We start from the raw sequence: 25,131 nt of genomic DNA, 5'->3' as shown, positions 1-25,131 counted from the left end.
TCCACCAACCAACTAAACATCATTGAATTTTTATAAATGTAAAAGAAAGAGAAAACAGAATATACTGTTCTGCAAAACTAAGCAAGCAGATTTTTAAGGACAGAACTAAAACAAACAGTGATCTAGAGAGGTCAAATTATGGGACAATGCCACAAAGTTGAGTAAGAATTATACTTTTTGAAAATGAGGAGATATAAGATGTATTATATACCAGCAAGGGGATTAAAATGTTGTATGTCTAATAATAGTGCTTGATCATACAGAGACAATTACACCTATAAATGATGTAGCTTGTACATATATTTCACATACACAAGCATTTTTTTTGTTTAAATTACAATTTCATCAATTTACCAAAACACCAAATTTTAATGCCAAATACCACAAACTATGTTAAATGAATAAACACATGAACATACAATCTCACAGACAACAATTTATTGTAAAAAACATGGTCAAATATACAAGGTTAAAAAAACTTTTTTTCTAATATCCACTAACTAGTCAAACATAAAAATGTAGAATGAAAATGCTTACACAATAGACTTGCCATGTATCTATGGAGAAAACAAAAAATATGCACACAATTTAGTGTGATTTGAAGCAATGACTGAAAACATGCCAGGAAGTGGGAGACTGGACCTCCTCATCTCCCAATCACCATCACTTCATCCATCACCCCTCTGATTTCCATCAGACTGAGCTCACAGAGACAGCCCATGACCGTGACACAACCTCATGCCTTTTAATTGTAGATGAAGTTAAATCTGTGTGGGGGAAGAGTAGGTTAACAACAAAATGAATGCAAGTTTTACAATTCCTTTAGCAAATAAAGTTTTTGCATTTTGTTAAAAAGAGAAATTCTCAACGTAAAACATTCAGTAAAAGAGTTATATCTCACCTGCTCAGCAACTGTGGAAGACTGGATATGATAGGACCATAACCAGGAGCATTATCATAAAGCTCAAACAATGGAGCGGCCACCAGCTTGTAGTTCTTTGGCACAGCAAACAATGCTAAAGACACACAGCACGCAAGTTAAGCACACTTTTCAGTACAAAAAGCATTGAGGAAACAAAACACATTCTGTCGTACCTTTCTCCTGCAGCTGTACTAAGAAAAGCTTCTTATGTTCTTTAGGTTTAGTGATGTGTGCTGGAATGTAAGGATACTGTGGAAAAAAATGAAACACAGAAAATATAGATTATATAAAATATTAATAAATATACATGTAAATGTTTCTTAAATACATACATGAATGTGTGTGTATTTAAATATACACAATAATTACACACAGCACACATTAATATTTCATGCAAAAATAATATATATTAAAAAAATATAGCATACAAAGGGATTATGTACCTGAGGTGGTTCAAAGTTTGGTCTCCACCAGTTCCCAATACAGTCATCAATTACCCAGTCCTGTTTCACCCCATCTTGACGGCCCAAAATCTGACGACAAATTTAGTTTAGTTAGAATTAATCACCAATGCAATATTTCTCCCTGTTCTCTGAATTGAAGGGCTTCATATTGTCCTCATATTTAACAAATTTGATTAAAACATCATCTTAAATTCATTTTGACACTGTTTTAAATACCTCTAGTTTAGAGTATTAACAATACCTCTGTCATGAGTCGCTTTAACCCCTCTACTTCATCTTCTGCAGGGTTCAACTCACCACCAGGACTGTAAACACAATATATAAATTGTAAACCTATGTTCAAATGCCCACCACACAAAAATCTGCAAAGACCAAAATTCATTTCACATACAGTTTGAAGAATGTTGTTCCAAGTTGCAGAAGCAGCACGTGAGGAAGTCTGTGCTCGTGCACGATCAGAACACCTTCCACCGTCCGCCGCATCCCGATTTTCTCAAACTCATCGCGCATCCGCTGAAAGCGTGCAGCTACCGAGCTGTCCTTCTCATACAGGGGTTCTTTAGTACCAAAGGTGTAATTCGTTAATGGGTATCTGTAAAAAAAAAAAAGAAAAAAAAAACATTATGATATTCCGAAGTGATGGTTTAAATGCTCATGTTATGAGGCATAAAATAGACCATAATCAATTTATCGGACCAATAATATAAAATAAAAATCTGCTTATTGTGAGACTGAGGTGTGGGAAGATAAATGTGAGAGAGCTGTTAAAAAAAATTAATTATGAAGTGAACAACGTGTGCATATTGGTGTGTAAATAGGGATTATATTTGGCTTTGTAACAAGTAGGCGGCAGCTACGCAAAACGCGTAGCGTACTGATTAATATTAACTCACGCTACAGCAGAAATGCACGACTAAAATTAACATGCTTTCGTTAAACAACCTATCTGAAAGCACATTAATCTGGTAAATCTTCGTATTTAAAAGTATTACTCACAAATTGATTGTTCTCTCCAGGGTGAGCGGTTTAGCCGGCTGGCTAATGTATTTGTTTCCGAACTGATTTACACCACGAGGCCAACCGGTAGATGATCGATTAGGAGGTACAACTGACATTGTATGAAAGATAATATAGGTGTTTAATTACTGCACTAATCACTTTTTCAGACTGATTACAATAGCAGTCGGATTGAATGGTAAATTAGCCTATCGATGAAACCAAAACACGGCACTCTGACGTGAAACGTATCCGGGACATCAGAGATACTTCCTGTTTACGGCACTCCGTGTCGCTTTACGGCTCGCCTTCTAAGCACTGATGTTTCTTTTCCCCCCAAAATGATGCGGAAACGTAAATGTATGGACCCAAATAAGCATATTTTCAAAACATAACTTCTGCCGTGGATTCTTGCCTGGTTACTAGAACTGTGCGATTTATAGGGTGGTGTCGCCACTAATATCAAGTAGCCTACTTTGAGAATACAGTATTCTTCTATTCTGCAAATAAAACTCTGTAGAGCCGATTTAAATATGTCTATGATGGACATATTTTATATACACATGTAATCATTTGACAGTAAAATATATATAATATAAAAGCATGTTTTCTTTTATTTATTATTTAAAGAATTAAGATTTATTGCATGCTTTATAAATAAATTTATTGTTTTACAGTTTTTAACATGCATTGCCAGTGGAGGATTCATCGACAGGCTACATCCAGAATTAAATTCCATTTATTTTAATATGCTTTCAGGTTTAATCTACATTCATTTATTACCAGTGCAAGTGATCACAAAATGGAAAAAAAAGTATACATTTTCATCCATGTGGAAAAACACCCTAGTCAAAATAACCCATTTTATTATAACTCTGTGGTAGGAAAAAGTAGAAATAGTGAAAAATGAATTAAAACACTGAATTAAATCTATTTCCAATACAGTTATCACCCTTAGTGCAATTTCTTTTAATCCACTTTTATCATAATTCTTGCCATTCATACAAATCAAATCAACAAACAACTTTCTTGGAAATCATAAAATCAATGCAACAATAATTAAAACAGTTGTAAGAGATCTAGGGTATTTTGCTTTGCTACATGGCTGCCCTTAATTAGGAAAGTGCATTATGTTCTTTTTAAAGTTTATTGTATGTTGTGTGTTCATTTACCCTCATTACATATATGAGGTTTGGCAGGAACAATAAACAAATTTTTACGCTGTCACTGTTATATGCTCATGTTTGTTGATAGTCTGGGTTTTAAAAAACAGTTGAAATACACTGAATTAAATATTTAAAAATATAAATACCACATAACTATAGTGCTTGTGTTAAAGGTTTCAGTGTCTCCTTTAGCATCTAACCAATGTGGTCAATACATCTGTGTCAAATGAGGGCAAATATCACACAATATATAAATGTATCGACGACAACTGTAAATTCAGCTGATCAACTACTAAAGGATAGAATAGAAACAAAGATACTTCATGTCTTAATCTAATTCAGATACTATAATATTATTGATAGAATAACGACACTAAATTGTGCAAAAAGCAGTGCATTGTTTCAGTTTTCTAGCCCCTAGACCTCTCACATTAATACATGCTTAATATGATTGAACCGGTACATTTTATGAAATACAAATGTGCGGTTCATTATTTGAACTAAATATGTGAATATTTTTACATTAAAATATAAGAGGAAAATTCAATCACATCTCCACAAAGCAGAAACTCCAACACACAGACTAAAGTGCATTTAAACTTCGGCTGCAATGATGTACATCTTATTGCATACAATTCACCTGCCTAATAAATATTATGGGGAAGGGAATGCTTTTAATTTCCTTTCTGCTTGGCATTTCATTTACCAAAGAATGAAAAATATTTGCATTCATCCTGGGAAAAACTTGATGCGATGTGGTAATTATCCCATTTTCAAGGAGTTGAGTCCCATGAAATATGTTCTTCAAACGATGTAAAAATGCACCTTCCATCAATGACTTATTATGCAAGTAATGATCTTCATAAAGGGCTGGTCAGTAAAACTTGATATGTCCCCTACATCCAGTTTAATTTCAACATTCTCCTCTCTTGTTTTGAGTTAACTTGCAATCCAAGTGCAATGTTTCAAACGGGTCCCTCTGAGAGAAACAACAAAGTAAGCAATTAACCAAACATGTGTTGTATATTTTAATACTATAAAGTTACAGCTTATTTACATCACAGATTTTAGTTATTAAGTTGTTATTAGGCACCTGAATAAATCTCACGAGGGATCTGCGCTGGCTGTTGTATCAGAGCTTCACTGTTCCTCGTAGCCAGCAGTGGGAAAGGCCTCTGCTTCCTGATCCTGAAACATGTACTGGGATACAGTTCCAGGAATGAGGGCACTAGCCAGCTCCTGCACATACACAAATACACAGTGAATTGTCCATATAGTGGGTAGATCTGTATAATACCTCTCATATGATTAAGCATAACATTACAGTACAATAATTTACCACCTGCAAAATTATCTATTCATCTACCATAGCTCAAGAAAACTCACAGATTTCAGGGTTGGGTCCATTTCTGTAAAGTTCCATTCATGTAAAGGCAGACTAAATGTGAAGGGCTGTGCCAAAGTATAAATAGATGTCATTGGTTAATCAGACTGTGTATTTTATAGCCATTAAAATAATGTTAATGTTTGTGTCCTTCCATTCACTTATATATAATTTCTCTCTTTGTATACTGCATATTCATACTTACATCCATTCCTGCAGGAGTGGGTTCAGTGCTCTGCTGGTGACTCCTCAGAAGCAGCTGTAAGTCCTCCAGATTCACGTCCACATTATCCACGCTATCAGGCATTTCTGGTCTTTAACAGAGAAGTTGTATTTGCTGTTTGTTCCTGAAGAACACGGTTGATAAGGTGTTCTAGCAGGTTGCTAAGTGGTTACTATCTAGCTAGTCTGTGATTGTGGGTTTTATAAATGTAGATTCATACAACAGGCTCTATAAGTCGTACACTTATAAGTTCACATTTCTAGTGTGACTATGAATAATATATTTAACTAAATCTTTTCAAGTATGTTAACCATCAACCATATTTTACTCATACAATAAAAAACCAAACCAGTAAATTAGCCTTCTAGGCTGGCTTAGACAAATAGATATTTTGATATCAACTACCGTACTAAAGAAATCATACCTGGTAAATAGCCATTTGTTATTTTTTATTGAGGTGTTTTACCTTTCCAGTATGGGTCTTTTGGCCCTTCTCTCTCCCAGGCTAGATCCTCGGCCCTCCAGGACGGACTGTACCATGGCAACAGGAAGGACTGGGGGCTCATCACACACCTCACAGGAGCCAAATGGGACACCCTCCCCTCGTCCCTGCACCCCAGGACTCACTGGCTCTTCCTTAATAAGCATCAGACACTTTTCCCTAAACAAACAGTGAACATATGAAGAGCTCAGATGCAAAACCCTCTAAGTGCATCAGCATTTTTTTTATCAGACTCTTATTCTGCCAACAAACCGGTATTTCTAAATGACCTGAGCATTGAATGATAAAGCAGATTTATTTTATGAATGTATAATATGTGCTTAGAACTTTTGATCCATATCATTTTCTAATTTTTGATGGAGGTGGTATTTAGGTTTTGATTTTTTTTTTGCTTTTAGTCACAAAATCTTTTATATAGTTAAATTTGTGCCATACTTTTGCTGAGTTCACTATTATATCATGTATAAAAATATAGATAAAAATGTTAAGTAAGTGTTTCTAAACTTTTGTGTGGTACTGTATAATAATAAATGTAGCGCACAAAGTAATAGATCACATTAAATTTGATATGCTTCTTTTGCTGCTTTTTAGATTTTTCCACTCTTTCTCCTCAGATGGTGATATAGTTTCAGAGGGGCATGAAGTAAAATGATAACAGAATTCTTATTTTTTGAGTAAACTGCTCACCTTAATTCCTCTGGCTGCATTTGCAAAGCCATGGTGTTGGACTGTGACATTTCAGTGACATCAGAGATTATTGGCCCTCCAGTCATTGCACTGCTAGTGGAACATGATGCAGTTTCTGTGGAAGGCTAGTTGAAAGTAAAAGAAAGAAACATAGGGATTCTGTCTTCTCTGGATTTATATATAGAGAAAACCTCATCTGGGATGACTCTTAAATATTAGAAACATTCTCACCGACTGAATATAAAAAGATTCTTGCAAGGACTCCATGGAGTGACTATGGCTGAATTTGGAGGCAGGAGGAGGAGAGCAGCCATCATCCAGCATCAAAGGACTGGGGAGCCGGAAATAAGCAACAGATAATGGAAAAAAAGCCACATTATCAATTTTTAATGTTAAGACCTTATGACAATTGTTGTTGTGCATAAATCTACAGCCCCTAGTGGTAAGATGGTGCAGGAAGGAGCTTGCATATCAATGCTAAGCAATGTTTTGTGGTATAAGCACTGGCTCTTGCAGTCCCTCTTACCCAGTTTGTTCTTATGCGTCACACTAGCTGACAGTGCACCTTTTAACAGAGGGTCATGCGGCACAGTTCAGGTGTGTGGGGGGGTGCATGTGTGAGGGCAAGAGCACAGTGGGTCTGACTCAGCATTCATTTCCATTCATCGCAGTGAGGCTTGTGAATTGTGTCAGCTGACTGTTTCCAGCTGAGCTGGCCTTTCCTCTGCTGTGTTTGTGTTCATCAGGCTGTTGATTGCTATTTTCTGTTTGCTCTTTTTGTTTGTGAATGTGTGTCAATACAAAATCAGATGCTTTAGATAAGTGTTTGTTTGTGTGTGTGCGTGTTAACGCTTACAGCTTTCTCTTTATTCCCACAGTGCTGGGAGTGTTGGACTGCATCTGGCTAAATAAGAACTGAATCAGCTATAAATAGAAGAGAGAAACAGAGCGTGATTGAACATTACTCAGCTGCATCCAATGTAAAATCAGCATCACCGCATCATTCAACATCATCACCATTTCTCTCTGTCTCACTGTGGGGTTTATTTCTTACCTTGTTAATGACTTTCTGCTGCTGTGTGTGGTTCTGCCTCAGTGACACCACTTCCCGCCATAGAACATCATTCTGCCTATGATAGATGGATGGATAGATAGATAGATATGGTTAGTTTTTTAATATTATTGGATGGATGGATGGATGGATGGATGGATGGATGGATGGATGGATGGATAGATAGATAGATAGATAGATAGATAGATAGATAGATAGATAGATAGATAGATAGATAGATAGATAGATAGATAGATAGATAGATAGATAGATAATCAATAGATGAATAGATATATAAATAGATAGATAATCAATAGATGAATAGATGGTTAATCAAAAGATAGATAGATAGATAGATAGATAGATAGATAGATAGATAGATAGATAGATAGATAGATAGATAGATAGATAGATAGATAGATAGATAATCACTAGATGGATGGATGGATAAATAGATAGATAATCAAAAGTTGAATAGATGGATAAATAGATAGATAATCGATGGATGGATGGATGGATAGATAATTAATAGATGGATGGATGATAGAGGGATAAATAATCAATAGATTAATGGATGGATGAATAAATAGATAGATAGATAATCAATAGATAGATAGATGGATAGATGCATGGATGGATGGATGATAGAGGGATAAATAATCGCTAGATGAATTGATGGATGGATAGATAATCAATAGATGAATAGATGTATAAATAGATAGATAATCAATAGATGAGTAGGTAGAAAGATGGATTGGTGGATGGATGGATGTATGTATGGATCTATGGATAGATAGATAGATAGATAGATAGATAGATAGATAGATAGATAGATAGATAGATAGATAGATAGATAGATAGATAGATAGATAGATAGATAGATAGATAGATAATCGCTAGATGTATAGATGGATAAATATATAGATAATCTATGGATGGATGGATGGATGGATGGATGGATGGATAGATAATCAATAGATGGATGGATGATAGAGGGATAAATAATCAATAGATTAATGGATGGATGGATAAATAGATAGATAGATACGATAGATAGATAGATCGATAGATGCATGGATGGATGGATGATAGAGGGATAAATAATCGCTAGATGAATTGATGGATGGATAGATAATCAATAGATGAATTGATGGATGGATGGATGGATGGATGGATGGATGGATAGATAGATAGATAGATAGATAGATAGATAGATAGATAGATAGATAGATAGATAGATAGATAGATAGATAGATAGATAGATAGATAGATAGATAGATAATCAATAGATGGATTGATACACTGTAAAAAATGCTTGTGAAATCTACAGTAATTAACTGTGTTCATGCACAGCAAATAACTGTAATAAAGTTCACAGTGGATTACAGTGCATTCAGTGTGAAATCACAGTAGTGTTTTTAAACTGTAAAAATCACAGTAAAAAGGTATGTGCTGTAGAAAATCACAGTAAATAAAATATCCTGCAAAGATTCACAGTAACCAGCAATGTACTGTAGATACTCACAGTAACCAACATTGTACTGTAGAGACTCACAGTAACCAACATTGTACTGTAGAGACTCACAGTAGGGGTGAGCAGGGGCGAAAGTACAATTTTTCAGAAAAACTTAATTTTAAAAGATAAAGTTTTAGACAGATATATTTTTGCTGTGATCAGTAACTCAAGTGTGGACTATGAATTCCAGGTGAAATTTTGGAAACAAAATGGCCTTAGACTCTGTCAGCAGGGACAAAAGTAACACATAGGTGGCTCAAAAGCAGAACAGAACAAGATAGATTTTTGTGTTACACTTGTTTTTAGTAAATAAACATGACTATGATCTTGTTTTTATGTATTTTCGGTTAAATTTTGGTTTCATCAAATGTTTCTAAAGCAACCTGACAGTACAAACTTGAATTGTTGAAAAAAAAAACATTTTTAACAGTTTGAACACAATAAAATTAAATCAAATAAAAAATATACATTTTCAACATAATGCAACAGTATTGGCAGTAGGAGAAGAGTAACAAGTGTTACTTTCATCCCGACAGGAACTCCTGACATTTAAACCCGATTGAGTTTTATTTTTAAAAACTCTGAGAAATCAAACTTCATGATGTGTTACAGCACATTTTACAGTAAATGTATTTAAGTCCAGTCAACAACAATTTTTGTTATCAACATGCTGATGTCTAATCTTATTCAGGATACCCAAAATAAACTGAAGAAAATTATTTCTTCAATAATCTTTGTTGGGAATTCCTTTTTAAAGTATATTTATTATATTATATTTGAGTATTATGCTAGTAATGACAAATTAGATTTATTTTCTATTTCTTTAAAGGAGAAAGTCACTATGATTATTGTTTTGTCTACAATATGGTACACACAACATTCCATTTAATATGCTACCACACTGAAATAAATTGTAGGTTACACTTAATACTTATACAACTATAAATAAGTTTTCAACTATGTGAACCAACTTTCACTAATTTGCAACTATATCTCAACTAACTGTCTAACTGTCCTTAGAGTATTAGTAGACTGTTAGGGTTAGGGAAGAGGTTAGGGTTAGTGGAATAAGTTGACATGCACCTGCAAAGATACTTATCACAATATCATCACAATAAAGTGTGAATAGATATTAAGCAGACAGTCTACTAATACGGTAAAGATTGGTAGGATAAATAGTTGCAAAGTTAGTTATAATTAGTAAAATGTCTAAAGTGGACTATCGAAAAAAAGTGTTACCAAATTGTATTGGCTGACTCGTCATGTTGCTTTGAGTATAATTGGTTAATATGACTGTCATTCAGTAAACTGGCCAATGACTGCTGCGTGAGCACTGGTTTAGTTTGAACAAACTAAGGGTGCATCCCAATTCAGGGTCTGGATCCTTTTAAGGCCGCGGACTTTGAAGGCAAGGCTCAATATTTGAAGGCAGCAGCCTCTAAACGCCACGGAGTGAAATTAAATGAGACGGTCTAGCCTACGGGGGCATCACTTGCTTTTCCCGCCCACTACGCTTGTCACTGGGACACAAAAGCTGAGACCTATCAGACTTTTAAAAATAAATATGGTGGCAGATTTTTTTATTTTACTTTAGAAAATATTCAAACAAATTAGCGTCGCACACCTGAAGTCAATAGATGGGTGCGTAGGATAAGACGACAAAAAGTCAAAAAAAAAAACAAAGAACAATTCCCGCACACTATCTGCTTGCTGAAAAAATTTTTTTAATGAAAGTTGCGTTGCAACGTTTCGATCAACTGATCTTCATCAGGCAACATGAAGAGCAACATGATGTTCATCAGTTGCCTGATGAAGATCAGTTGATCGAAACGTTGCAACACAACTTTCATTAAATACATTTTTTCATCAAGCAGATAGTGTGCGGGAATTGTTCTTTGTATACTTTAGAAAATATAACACATTGATGCAGATTAAACTATCCAACAGTATGTAAAATTCACCAACCTTAGAAATATACAAAAGCAAAATGCAACACACAACATTGCAGCAATAATATTAATTTACATCACTAAAACATCATTTATAATAGTAAAACAGACACAAGGACCTTTAATTAGCAAAATATACAATTTTATTTAACTACAGTTTTGAATGTTTATTTCAAAATACCCAGACTTCATATTGAATTTTGGGATAGCCAAGGCTGTGAAGGATACATCTATGGATCCTCGGTAGGGCTGTAACGATTTATCGTGCAAATGCGCGTTTTCTCAATTAATGAATTTGCATGAATTACGGTGAAATGCCGCCACATCCAAAAGCCAGGGGGCGCTCTCGTGCAGAAACTAACTTTGTGCCACAGAAGAAGTAGGCTAGCATTGCAAACGCTGTTCCAGGAAATGTCTACAAGAATATTTATATTGCTGTTCTTCAAATAGTTTCAGGTATTTTCATGATAATAAAGAATATTTTGAATGATTTTGAATGATTTTGTTTTATTTTGAATGATTATGATTTTTGATGCATAATCAGGCAGGTCTTTATGGGACAAGCTATAGCGTTACAGCCCTAACTCGGAATCAGTGGGGAAAAGGCCACAGTAAGAGGCTTTTATATGAATGAGCCTTCGAATTGTGACAGCCTTCGTCACAGCCCGGTGATGTCATTTGCCTTCAGATACGGCCTTGGAAGGCCACAGCCCCTGAATTGGGATGCACCCAGTATGTCAGTTTAAAGGGCGATTTATAGTCGTGCGTAGGTCCGTAGCCTGTGCGTAGCTCTGCGTAGCCTGACGCGCATCTCACAAAATTTTTAACAGCGCATCAGATCTACTGACGCGCGTCTATCTACAGCGCGTCAGATTGGTCCACCAGAACCCCTCCCGTCAGGTAAAAAAAACTGTGTCATAGGTATTTCCGTTTGTGACGGTGAAAACAAAAATGAGCCAAGTTGAGGAGTGATCAGAGGCGTCATGCCCATTCAAACTGAGGGGGCACCTGCCCCCTTGGTTTTTTTGAGCCAATGGATTTTCATCCAACCTCAAAATCAAATAAGCGTCCATTAATCTGTTATTTGACTTTTAATCTGTTAATATGCACAATATTATACATTCTGTGCTGCATCCTTGTCACTTTTTCGGAGATTTTCGCCGTTTTGATAGTGTTTTGATCATGTTACATTACTTTTATTCTGGCGGCAGCTGGCGCTGCAGTCAGAGCGCAGTCGCAGACGTCATCAGTGTCTGGGCGCGCTCAAGAGCTCTCTGAAGTTGCTGGCTTGCTGCTGCATTTGGCTATCTGAGGAATTAAAACGTGTTAGAAACGCTCACAACATTTCCAAACCCCAGTACGGTAATGTGCAGTTAACCTTCTCTGTGTAGAAAATGTATGGTTTTAAATGTGACCGTCTCAACGTTATATTAGCAGAGATTCATCTTCTTGGCACAACGCCAAAGTTCGCCAAAGTTCACGCGGGCGCGGAATCTCACATGCTCACATGAGGTAAAATTTAATGCAAAAATCCGTTCCTCTAATAATTTTATCTAAACATATTTTTTTAAATCATTATTGAACATTAAAATCAACCACGTGGCTATAGCTTATGTCATTTTCGTTGTTTATATACTTTATGGATTTAAAATTACATTAATTTTATATGATAATGTAGTTGTTGTGCAAAATGCATTAATGACACAATTAAACAAGCCATTAAGACTTAAATAAAACATGCCGTTTCAGATGTGAATATGATGCAAATGTGTCATTATTCCGATTGAATAGTATATGATATGAAAGTAGTCATCACTTTTATTTTGGAGGTTTTTGCATGAAAGCAGGGGTTTTCAGATTGTTAGAAATGTAAGTGCCATGGAAAAGACTGAAAGCTCTATAATATTTCGTTTGATGTCTGTGTATGCACAAATTTCTGTGAGCTGTTGACACTGTGCCCCCTTAAAAAAAATTGGTGCATGAGGCCCCTGGGAGTGATTTAACTCAAATTCCATCAAAAGTCGATGTTTATTTACTTCCATCATTACTGGTCTTCTCAAATTATACACAACAAGTTGCTGTTTCTTCTTCGTTTGTGGGTTAACTTGCTTAGCTTCTTCTTCTGTGACTTCTTTTGCTGCTAAAATATTTAATTTTAGAGAAAATACACATGGTAGGCTAATAGATACTTTAAACAGTATTACACTGAAATCATCTTGGCCATATGCTGGTGAGACATGAAAACACATAAGCCATCTGAATGGAGAGCAGTCCCATTAGAGTTTTACCAGTGGCTAAACCTGCACACAGGAAATAAAATTGCACAGTTTCATCAAAGTGAAGTGTGTATAAATAACTTAATAAATAACTTTGTTCACATATATGATCCATAATCTATAGGAAAAGGTCCATTGTTTGGAGTCATGTTTTGGTGATTCACTTAAACATCTGATAACTAGTCCACTCAAAGCTGATATTATTTCGTACTTAAATGTCAATACAGGCACGTTTAATGTAAATTAAACAATAATGTGTTTTAGCATGTTGAATAGAATTAAACATAAATTCTAACTTTTAGTAAATCTTGTAAATATGTTTATTCATACTGTAGGATCCAGTAGATTACTAGCAATTTAAATGAAAACAGCTTTTCAATCTCTTAACATTGTCTGTTGTGGTATGGTTTCACTGACCTTTTTGGGCATATTTTAATGTTACTTATACACTGTAAAATTAGGATTCTGAATTTAGAATCATTTTTAGAATCAATGGTTGTGTTGTGCACTAGAACTATTTATTTTGGAGTGAAAATATTGTAGACATAAATTTGTTTTGCATTTAAGTTATTATACTTAATATAATATTGTGTTTAATAAAAATTGGAGGAAACTTTAACAGTTTACTTGAAGTGTACTTTTGATTTATAATTAATGATTTTGTTTTATTTACAGATTGTACTGAATTATATTTAGATATTTTTAGATTGTAACAAAAGTTTAAGATGTTTTAAGATACATTTCTTGGGAATTCATACTTTTTCATCCAAATTAAAATGTTAATTTACAAATGTTAGCATGCATTTATTGAATGTATTTGACTGTAAAAAAAATTTTTTAATTTAGTACATATCTGTGAAATAGTAGCATTTTCCCTCAAATCAGAAAACTTATTGTATTGTTTTGTAATTTAGCATATTTAAATTAGATCATTAACGTTGTGACATGATCACACAAGATACATGTTTTATTGTGACTTATGTATATTTGAGTTTAAATTAGTTTAACATGTTTTCTTAGCCATTTTATCCTTTTGCTATTTTATGTGTGTATGTCTTTTATTTTGCTTCGTCTGCCTGTCATGTGAGGGGTCACATGACATGGAACTTTGTATAAAAGGAAGGAGCAGGAGCACATGGTTAGCTGACGCTATAGCTAAAACAAGCGGTTGCTGGTTTGTGGAGTTTGTGTATTTGGGCTTTCCTGTCCAGTTACGTTTTATGGACTTTGGATATCACTTTCTTGGATTTTATATACACAGTGGAAACTTTGCACATTTGGACTTTTAACACGCTTGGACTTTTATATTGTTTTAGATTTGTTTTTTGTATTTCCTTCTTTTAACAGTCTTGAGTTTTTAAATAATTGTAACTCAACCTTTAAGGCTGGTCATTACAACTTTATTTGAACATTGATGAATGTTTACAGAAAATAACTAACCAATCAAATGCTGTAGGGAAAACCACAATGAACTATATATTAAAAACATATAATCTCTGGTTAGTTACTTGTCAATGACTGCCAGTAAATTACTGTGGAAAAAAATCACAGTAGTTACCTGGCAGCCATTGACAATAGTAATTTACTGTAGAAAAGAAATCACAGTAGTTAACTGGCAGCCATTGACAAGTAACTTACTGTGGAAAAGAAATCACAGTATTTAACTGGCAGCCATTGACAAGTAACTTACTGTACGGAAAAATCACAGTAGTTAACTGGCAGCAATTGACAAGTAACTTACTGTACGGAAAAATCACAGTAGTTAACTGGCAGCCATTGACAAGTAACTTACAGTACGGCAAAATCACAGTAGTTAACTGGCAGCAATTGACAAGTAACTTACTGTACGGAAAAATCACAGTAGTTAACTGGCAGCAATTGACAAGTAACTTACTGTACGGAAAAATCACAGTAGTTAACTGGCAGCAATTGACAAGTAACTTACTATAGAAAAAAAACACAGTAGTTAACTGGCAGCAATTGACAAGTAACTTACTGTGCTTTTTCTAAAGTAAGTTACTTGTCAATTGCTGCCAGTTAATTACTGTGAATTTCACAATATGTTTTTTACAGTGTAGACGGATGGATGATAGAGGGATAAATAATCGATAGGTTAATGAATGGATGGATAAATAGATAGATAGATAATCAATAGATAGATAGATAGATGCATGGATGGATGGATGGATGATAGAGGGATAAATAATCGCTAGATGAATGGATGGATGGATAGATAATCAATAGATGACTAGGTAGAAAGATGGATGGGTAGATGGATGGATGGATAGATAGATACACTGTAAAAAATACTTTGCTGCCTTAAATTTATTTGTTGAATCAACTCGGATTTACAAGTCATTTCAACTTACTGTTATTTATCTTGACTATTGATGAGTTGTCATAACTACATGTGAGTTGTTATAACTTATAAAATTAAGTTGTCTTTTCTCAACTATATTTTATAAGTTGTGACAACTCATCTCTGTTGACATGACTTGTAAATCTGTGTTGATTTAACAAAAATTTTTAAGGCAGCAAAGTATTTTTTACAGTCAATATATGGATAGATAGATAGATAGATAGATAGATAGATAGATAGATATAGATAGATACAATAGATAGATAGATAGATAGATAGATAGATAGATAGATAGATAGATAGATAGATAGATAGATAGATAGATAGATAGATAGATAGATAGATAGATAAATAGATAGATAGATAGATAGATACAATAGATAGATAGATAGATAGATAGATAGATAGATAGATAGATAGATAGGGTTAATTTTTTAATGTTAAATTATGATTCAAAATTTAAAAGGTTAAACTGGACCCAACGTGACATGCATAGTGAATATAGTGAATGTTCTTTTAAACAAAACACCAAACCATTGAGATTCACAATACACAGGACCTCATAAATGAACCAAAAAAGAAGTAGGTAAAACTTTGAGGGCTAAAATATGTGAAAGGTCAAGCTGTTGTTTGTGCTCCAGTTTTTTGTGAGTTCTGAGGGTACAAATGTAAAAATGTGCTTACTGTTTCATATCCTGCATCTCCATTTCCATGGTCTCCTGTTGGCTGCGAAGCATCTGCACCTCATAGAGGAGTTTACTCAAGTCCTCCTGCCGCACTTTGGTCTCCTCGCTCTTCACTATCGACACCTGAGAACAAACACACGTATTTGCAATCTTGCTTGAACAGCAATTCAATTGATGGGAGAACATAAATAAACCTTCATCCCTATCCTGATTGTGTGTTTCAGGGCTCAAAGGCATACAATGAAAGAGAATACAGAGATCAAACATCTCACCTTGCGCTTAATGTGTTCAAGAAGTTGCTCATGGCCCTGCAGGAAGCAGAAATGCTGGAACTCTGTATCATCTCGCTCTGGCTTCACCAACCCACTCTGCTCAATATTCACCACCTTCCTGAAGCCGTCTGAGAAGTGAGAGGTTAAGATATGTACCAGTGTTATAGTCAAGTCCACTTCAAGTCTGAGTCAAGACCAGAGATCGAGTGTCAAGTCAAGACTGAGTCCACATCCACATACACTTGATCTCTGGTGTGTGTTGGTCTTGACTCAGACTCAAGTTTGACTCGACTATATCACGGATATGTACACTCTTGATTTCGAGTGTCTGAGGAAGCTGTCAAAGGTCTGTCAGCTCATACAGATACTTACACATGTTGAGCTGCCGTACGAAGCTTGCCATGTTGTTGTGCTTGAAGTATTTGGGCAGAACCTCCTTGGCAAATCGGCCTTGGTCAAAAACATGGAAGCTGGTGCCAGTCTAGAAGAAGAAAAGCAAGTTGCAAACACCTCTGCAATGAATGTGTATACAGACACTGACTGGTTATAAATGTTGAATATTAGCTTTGAGGCACTGAACATATTACAAATGTTTATGATAGTCAGTTTGTCTAGAAGATTAAAGATTGGATGCAATGTTAATTCTTTTATGCTAAGAACATTTTGGGATTTTGTTTGTTTAAAGGGGACATATCATGAAAATCTGACTTTTCTGTGTTTAAGTGCTATAATTGGGTCCCCAGTGCTTCTATCAACCTAAAAAATGTGAAAAAGAAAAACCCAGTAACTTAGTTTTGGTAAACCATTTTCTGCAAGCATGTGAAAAAATAGGTTATTGAAATTTGTCTCCCCTTGTGATGTCAGAAGGGAATAATACCGCCCCTTAATCTGCATTATCCAACCACGACACAGCACATTTTTGCTCACACCTACAAAGTGGCAATTTTAACATGCTATAATAAATTATGTTCTTAAAAAAAAAGTCTTGTGAAATGTCCTCTTTGAAACAGACCAGACTGGCTGCCATTTCAGAGTAGAGTAAAAATATTATTATTAAGCATTACTACTATTTAACAAAAATCCAAACTCAGAATAACCCATGAATATAATAACGCAAAGCATAAAAGTCCATAGCAGCTGAAAGAGAAAACCTTTAATCAAAGCTCACAATAAATCACATTTTCAATAACTATACTAAACATAAATATACTAATATAAAAATGAACCTATATATAATCTATATATAATATTGTATCCCTAAAGTCTCTGGCGATTCCACTTTCTATGGTCCTTTTGAAAGACATTGCTTAAATGGTAAAGCGAGACATAAAAATATCAATAAAGCACAGTGAAGCATGTCCTAGGATAAGAGTCTTCCAATACTTTTCAACCTCAGTGGATTTTCATATTCTTCCTATTGTTTTAATAAATGTTGATTAAAGCCTGGTGTTCTTTAACATAACATATTTCTACAGTTTGGGATCCTTTTCTTCAACTTGGAAGATAGTTTGTGTTGGACACTTAAGGATGGATGATATTACACAGGGATGTGATAGTTGAATATGGATATTATTAGGTGCCTTGAACTAAACAATATATATATATATATCTTTCTGATGATGAAAATAATTATAATAAAGAATAAAGCAAAATAAATAGAATAATTTAAATGTTTATTTTCTCAGGTGTGGTTTTAGCTGAATTAAAAAAAAAAATTCATACAATTTAGGTCACAACTGACTGAATCAAATATATAGCTTTTAGCCTAATTTCACAAGATGGTGGTTTGACCCTGCCTGTAAAAACCCATCTAAAGTCATTTTTTTTGTGATTTATTTAAACGTCCTTCATAAAGAACATAAATAACATTATGTGAAAATACAACCATGATATCTTTAATACTGACTGAGTAAGGTTTTGATAAAGATTGAAAACAGTGAGTGAAATCAAACTTCAAAATGCTCCAAATTTCAGAATTATATTATTAGCCTGGATTTCATAGACCGGGTCACATATTAGTACAGAAACTCAACATTTCCAGGGTAATGTTACTTTTGAAGCTTCATCTGCACATATCCTCATACACTCACAGATAAAATTACTTTTCTATTAACAATAAACACTGATCAACACATTTCACCTGTTTTGCATGTTCAAACATTACTTCCAGCATTAACTTACATTACTCTACACTGTAAAAAAATTCAGCATGAAGTTTAAACAACTTGGTTTTGCAAGTCATTTCAACCTACTTTTTTAATTTGTGATTGGTGACAAGTTGACATAACTTATAAAAACAAGTTGAAGTTGTTTAACTTAATTTGTTAAGTTAAAGTAACATACAAATATATGCTGATTTAACATCATAGTGTACATTTACAGTTAAGTGACCTTGCCTGTAATTTTCTTGTGATTTACCATTTTCTATAAAATCCTAATGTAAAGAACATTCTTTGAAAATATAATTGTAATATTATAATCTTTAATATTGAAAAAGTAAGGTCATGTCAAACATTGAAATGAATGTAAAAATCAATGATTGAAATCAAACTGTACTGCTCCATATCTCATAATTACATTATGAAGCTTAAGCCTGGATTTCACAGACAAAGTCACATATTTTTTTTATGGTTGGCAATGGTTGGCAACAAAAATCATCCAAAGGATGGTATCAAGATAAACTCACAGAGCTCCAGCAGATCAGATGATTGGTCTCTGGGTCCTCCACTAAAGTCCAGAGTTTAGTGAGGAAAGCAGGTACATTGCTGGCGTATCCCCCATCCACACCTACGGAGCCTGGATTCTCCTGCATGACTACACTTAGCCTGTTTTTTCTTTAATTTAGAAGTAAGTTAGTCCATTTCCAAGTCTATGCTTTCCTGGAACCTGCGTTGCTGATGCGTTCCTCTGTCTCCTCCTTCTCTCTATCTGTGGATTGGTCACAGGGCCATATCGGTCCCTTCCATTTTTGCAGGTCAGAGTCAGCATAAAGCAGTGCCCTGCAGCATCACCACTCTAACCCATTCAACAAATGAGAACAATACAGAGCCACACAAAGCCTGGAATAATACCACACTGTCACGCCAAACAACACAATGCCCAACCTGTACGGAGAGTGTGATGATGTACAAAGGTATGAGTTTGAATTGTCATTTGTGTATTGCAGTTGTTGTTCAGAAAGTTGCTCTATCTAAGCTGCTCTCAAGAGTTCTCTCATGATATATTGCTATTGGTTTGTGATGATCAAAAATCTGAAATGTTTCTAGCTACTGTAAATCATACTAAAGTTATAAAGTTGAGAAATATGTACCACACGTTTATCTGCAACACTGTTTTTAGCAAACTTTAAACTTAAGAAATAGAACAGCTTAATTCTGCTCTTAAATGTAACTTTAGAGAGTTAATTCTATAATTTTGTATTGAAACTTTAATAATAAAATAATTATATGCAAAAATACTATATATTAAAAATATATAATCAAATAAAATATATTAATGAATATATATTTTAAATAAATATCTTAATAAACAAAATAAAAATATGTAAAAAAATTAGTTTAAATCAGCTTAATGCACCCAGTTATTTGACACAAAAGAAATGCTCTCTCTCTTTCCAACAGCAGGGGGAACCATAATCTTTAAGTATTTAAAAAATGTGCATTTTAGTGCCCAAGGCAACACTGTTAAGGTCAACTAAAATATTTTTTGTAAAAATAAATATATAAAATTTCCACAAAATAAACACAACACATTAATATAAGTAACTCAGGCTAGCTTAACTAAAATAGCTAGCAGTTGAGTCATTTCAAAATAGCTTTATTACTATATAAATATTACAGCATAACTTTTTAACTATTTATTCATGAATATGATAGTAGTCCTCTATGTGGGCATAGTTTTTAGGTCACATTGAATAAAATTAAATGTGATTAGTAGCTGACGCAAAAAATAATTGCTGGTCAGCAACTTTACATGACAGGTTTATTTTACTTTCCTAACTTGTAACATCATCTGATGGCAAATTCCATTTCTGCTGAGGCTTTGTGATGTATACTTGGCAGTGGAACCAAAATAAATTTCTTATATTTCCTGCATTTAAAGAATACAATTTAGAAATCGGACAATGATGTAAATTATTCATATGTACATTGATCAGGATGCACGTTAAGATGCACAGTTCAGTCATTTGGGAAGTGGGTCTATATGTGTATGTGTAAAAATGCACTTAACAATAGGTTTATTCGACTTCTTGCGGAGGTGTACAGACCTGCAGACCGATTGGCGTATGACATAAAGGAATCGCGCGAGCTATTCGAAATAACTCTCGCGATACTCTGATGTCATGCGCTGATCGATCTGCGCAGCGCCGCGTAAATGGAAGGTGCCAATAATCACCAATTGTCCAACAATTCATCATTGATATATATTGACAAGCCTTCAGTCAAGGAAGAGGTCAAACCGTGATGCAAACAGATCGCCAATGCCTGCTACTCTTAGGTCAGTTAGTAAGTCGTGATTTTGTTATAAATATGTTGATGTATTTAGATTCATCTAATGACCCTGACTGCCCTAGACACCCAGAGCTGTGAGCATTTATGCAGCACTGTGCTAATGCTAATCTGATCACTGAACACAATATATTAGTAATTAAATACTCATAATTAGTCTGCTGTACCAGGGTGCATCATATTATTTAATTAGAAGTCAGGTTAGACCCAGGAATCTAAGACATAAATGGCTTATAATGATTAAAGAGAAATAACTTCACAAATTGAGATGCAATGAGCACCCTGAGGTTGTCAAAACAGATTATATTAGACATACTACACGAGAAGCGAGAGAGTGGCAACCCTTTAATTTCACTGGTGTGTTTGGACTGTGACATTTCATCTTAAGGTGGAACTTTGGCCCTTGAGATCAAGAGAGGCTCCTCGCTGCAAAGCAAATGGGTTGAGCTTAAGTGAGATTTCCGTTCTCAACGGAAATACCTATGATGCAGTATTTTTACCTGAGGGGAGGGGTTCTAGTAGTGGACCAATCACAGCGCTTGCAATCCACATAGAACTGACACGCTATAAAAATTTTGGCGATGTGCACGTCAGGCTACGCAGAGCTACGCACATGCTACGGATAGCTACGGCATAGACCTGACGCACGACTATAACTTGGGCTTTACATTGAGGGGGTGGGGGCAACCATACATGTATCTCCATATCTCTATAAAGCTGCTTTGAAACATTGTAACATTGTAAAAAAAAGGACTAAATTTGATCGATATTTTGAGGTAGGCTTTTTGATTTGCACCACATCCAGAACACCCAACATCTATGTAGATGCATTAAAACCACTCAGAATATTTTATCAGCCACATTATAATACCCTGGCAACCATCCAGGACACCCTTGCATGGTGTCAGCAAGTTTTGCACAGGCTCTCGTTTCCCTTATGATAAATTGGATTCTTATAAAAACTAAAATAATATAGAAGAATTTTTGAGAAAATGAGGAATAGCCTTTCCACTTTTTGGTTGCTCCTAGCAGATGGTAAAGAGGGTTTGTTACCCTCGAACAAACCAACAGCAAGCCCAGCTTGATGATCTGTGAAGGTGATGTTTACAAGTTCACATTCTCTGCAGGCTCAGAATGCAAGAGACCAGCTGTCACTCAATACTGCCATGTGTGTTGAAAGTGCAAGTGATGTAGTATTGTTATCACATGACTTCAGGCACTTCCCCTGCCCTCACTGGTCATGTTGCAAACAAAAACAATGCAATGCATCCGCTTAAGGTCAAAGGGACACATTGGTCCTTCATATGTGTTAAAGGTAATAAGTTGTATGGGAGTTTTTGATAAAATGAAATTTAATGGACATTCACATAAGTAACATGAAAAATATGAATTTGGCAGCACAGCCATAGGTCTTCAACAATTATTATTATCTATTAAATTGGTATTAATGGCAGTATTGTGCATATAATATTTAGCATGCACGTTAGCATTTTCTAATGGCCCTGGGTAAGCATACTGTTAAAAATAGAAAACAAATCCTGAAAATATTGTCACAGGAGTGACGATCTTTTAGGCGGAACCAAAAATCGGGAAAGTTTGGTTCCGCCCGGATGTTTCCGCCCGGACCGGTAAGAGGAAACACCGGACATCCGGTAGCGCCGCGAACGCTGTAATCAGCCGAATTACATACAGCTGAGTGTCATTAAGAGGAGCGCCGGGTGATTGGACGATGGCAACACTCAGGAGAGTATTTGAGGGCAGTTTAAACCACAGTTAGTGTGCTTATTATTCCTGTTGGTGGTGTGTATCGTAGCGCCGAGCTGGGCTCACCGGGTACGCTGTTTTGGATGATTGTAACTGCTCTCTCTCTCTCGTTGGATTATAGCCTTCCATTGATGAAGATACCGAAGACCTTATAGGTAGAAGAATTAAACGAATACTGACCTTGGATGAAAGAAACGAAGGAAGGAAAGACGCATCATTGTGAGTATACGATTGTGGAAAAGTGGTGTTGGTGGCTGAAAACCACTTTGTTTATGCATCTAGAGTCCTAACAGTGTGAGATAAATCTTGGAGAGCGTGGGACGAAGAGAGTACAGCAGCTGTGAGTAACGGAGTCTTTTTATGGATGTGTTGTACATATATTTGACCTGTGTATCTCTTGAGTGTTTTCGAAAGAGAGTGGGTGGCCCTACCCCTGAACCAGCGCGGTGGGTGAGCCAAAGGGTCTTTGTGCTGAAACAGCTCCAGTGACAAAAACAAACACTAGGCCAAGTTAACATCTCCATATTCTTCGTCCAGAGTGAGGTGAAGGAAGACGGGCGTCTATTGTGTGCACTAGCGTGGTGGGTGAGTCTTGGATGTAGAAATTTTCACTTGAAGTGGTGCTGTGTAATGCTGTGTATTGCAGTGAGATTGCTGTGTCTTGTCTGACGTACCCCCGCCTCCAGTCACTCGTTCTTGAGACGACGAAGAGGAAGAACGGTTCTAGAGTAAAGGCCTGTACCTGAATATGCTGTGAGTGTGTTTCAGTTTGAAAATCTCAGAGTGGCGTCTCGAAGTATTTTCCCAGCCAAACGCTCGGCGGACCTGAGTTTAGGAGTGGCGGTGAAGAACTGTGCTATTGACGGTGTGTGAGTATTATCTATAATATTGCTACCTTACCTGTGTCTTTTTATCATCACAGAGTTGGAGGCGAAGGAGATCCGCCGGCCCGAGGTCTCGACGAAAGGGCGCCCCGGTCCAGTTTTCGATTGACCAACGGGTCTCGAGGAAAGGGCAGCGCTCGACCCGGTGTGCCGGCGTGACGCCCTCGCCCCTCTGTAGACCAACGAGCCCGCCGTGAGGGTTTTGGCCCCCGGCGTCACATAGGAAAACACTGTCTAGCTGACGCATCGCGCAGCCAGTTACCGTAAGTCCGCCACCCTGTTAAAGTAATACATGACCTGTTAAAACTGCCAAATCAACAGGGACGAGGAGTGTGTTGTGAGAGCTGTGCAGAGAGCCAGCGAGAGCACGGAGATACTGAACTGTGAAGAGAGCTAGCGAGAGCACTGAGATACTGAACTGTGCAGAGAGCCATACCTACCCAAAGCTGTAGTCAGCGCAGAGGTGAGAGAACCATTGGAAAATCGATTCATTGTGCCTTGTGTCCCAGCAGTCATCTGTGGAGAGAGAGAGAAAGAGCCAGCGTGAGCACGGAGATACTGAACTGTGCAGAGAGCCATACCTACCCAAAGCTGTAGTCAGCGCAGAGGTGAGAGAACCATTGGAAAATCGATTCATTGTGCCTTGTGTCCCAGCAGTCATCTGTGGAGAGAGAGAGAAAGAGCCAGCGTGAGCACGGAGATACTGAACGGTGCAGAGAGCCATACCTACCCAAAGCTGTAGTCAGCGCAGAGGTGAGAGACCCATTGGAAAATCGATTCATTGTGCCTTGTGTCCCAGCAGTCATCTGTGGAGAGAGAGAGAAAGAGCCAGCGTGAGCACGGAGATACTGAACTGTGCAGAGAGCCGTACCTACCCAAAGCTGTAGTCAGCGCAGAGGTGAGAGAACCATTGGAAAATCGATTCATTGTGCCTTGTGTCCCAGCAGTCATCTGTGGAGAGAGAGAAAGAGCCAGCGTGAGCTCGGAGATACTGAACTGTGCAGAGAGCCATACCTACCCAAAGCTGTAGTCAGCGCAGAGGTGAGAGAGCCATTGGAGACCGATTCATTGTGCCTTTATGTCCCAGCAGTCATCTGTGGAGAGAGAGAGAAAGAGCCAGCGTGAGCACTGAGATACTGAACTGTGAAGAGAGCCATACCTACCCAAAGCTGTAGTCAGCGCAGAGGTGAGAGAACCATTGGAAAATCGATTCATTGTGCCTCGTGTCCCGGCGGTAGCCTGTGGAGAAAGAGAGAACAGGGAAGGAGAGTGAGTCGACAAGCAAGGAGCTGTGTGAGATAGGCGGTGGACCGCCTTGAGCTAGCTACAGGTACACGGATGAGAGAAAGTTTATACCAACGCTGATTTGAGTTATTCTGCCTCCAGGAAGGAAGAGGAGCGCGCCACGGGCAGAGGGAACCAGAGGCGGGAGCCCGTTCCCCGACGCAACCTCCACCCCCCTGTCACTCACTTGCTCGTGGCCCCTTGGAGGACAGATCCAGATATTAGTTTTAATTTCCCT

At 36.5% G+C, this 25,131-nt stretch overlaps 2 protein-coding genes across 2 annotated transcripts; both read right to left on the bottom strand.

Moving 5' to 3' along the window:
- Nucleotides 1–423: 423 nt before the first annotated feature.
- On the bottom strand, nt 424–2,632 carry nudt21 (nudix hydrolase 21). The gene is made up of 7 exons (XM_065282688.1): nt 2,383–2,632; nt 1,778–1,978; nt 1,628–1,691; nt 1,366–1,455; nt 1,096–1,171; nt 902–1,016; nt 424–767 (listed from the first exon to the last, which is right to left on the bottom strand). The coding sequence occupies exons 1-7, from the start codon at nt 2,499–2,501 to the stop codon at nt 746–748; spliced, it is 687 nt and encodes a 228-aa protein (XP_065138760.1). The 5' UTR covers nt 2,502–2,632; the 3' UTR covers nt 424–745.
- A 452-nt stretch (nt 2,633–3,084) lies between these two features.
- hsf4 (heat shock transcription factor 4) lies at nt 3,085–19,265 on the bottom strand. The gene is made up of 13 exons (XM_065278631.2): nt 19,140–19,265; nt 16,826–16,934; nt 16,454–16,581; nt 16,180–16,304; nt 7,399–7,474; nt 7,201–7,268; nt 6,576–6,675; nt 6,345–6,469; nt 5,622–5,816; nt 5,138–5,246; nt 4,935–5,000; nt 4,642–4,787; nt 3,085–4,527 (listed from the first exon to the last, which is right to left on the bottom strand). Exons 1-12 carry the CDS (start codon nt 19,263–19,265, stop codon nt 4,689–4,691), a joined length of 1,326 nt encoding a protein of 441 aa, XP_065134703.1. The 3' UTR covers nt 3,085–4,527; nt 4,642–4,688.
- Between the last annotated feature and the right edge of the window lie 5,866 nt (nt 19,266–25,131).

Source organism: Paramisgurnus dabryanus, chromosome 9 (assembly GCF_030506205.2).
Source record: "Paramisgurnus dabryanus chromosome 9, PD_genome_1.1, whole genome shotgun sequence".
Lineage (NCBI taxonomy): Eukaryota > Metazoa > Chordata > Actinopteri > Cypriniformes > Cobitidae > Paramisgurnus > Paramisgurnus dabryanus.
Note: the sequence above shows the minus strand (reverse complement) of the source record. Positions and strands in the feature narration are given on the sequence as shown.

Excerpts from the sequence above, each read along its gene's own strand:
- nudt21 (XM_065282688.1), bottom strand. The coding sequence starts at position 2,501 with ATGTCAGTTGTACCTCCTAATCGATCATCTACCGGTTGGCCTCGTGGT. Across the intron at positions 1,692-1,777 it reads GGAACAACATTCTTCAAACT|TCCTGGTGGTGAGTTGAACC; the intron begins GTATGTGAAATG and ends TTGTGTTTACAG. Across the intron at positions 1,456-1,627 it reads TAAAGCGACTCATGACAGAG|ATTTTGGGCCGTCAAGATGG; the intron begins GTATTGTTAATA and ends ATTTGTCGTCAG.
- hsf4 (XM_065278631.2), bottom strand. The coding sequence starts at position 19,265 with ATGCAGGAGAATCCAGGCTCCGTAGGTGTGGATGGGGGATACGCCAGC. Across the intron at positions 16,305-16,453 it reads TTGAACACATTAAGCGCAAG|GTGTCGATAGTGAAGAGCGA; the intron begins GTGAGATGTTTG and ends GTTTGTTCTCAG. Across the intron at positions 5,001-5,137 it reads CCACTCCTGCAGGAATGGAT|CCCTTCACATTTAGTCTGCC; the intron begins GTAAGTATGAAT and ends ACTTTGGCACAG.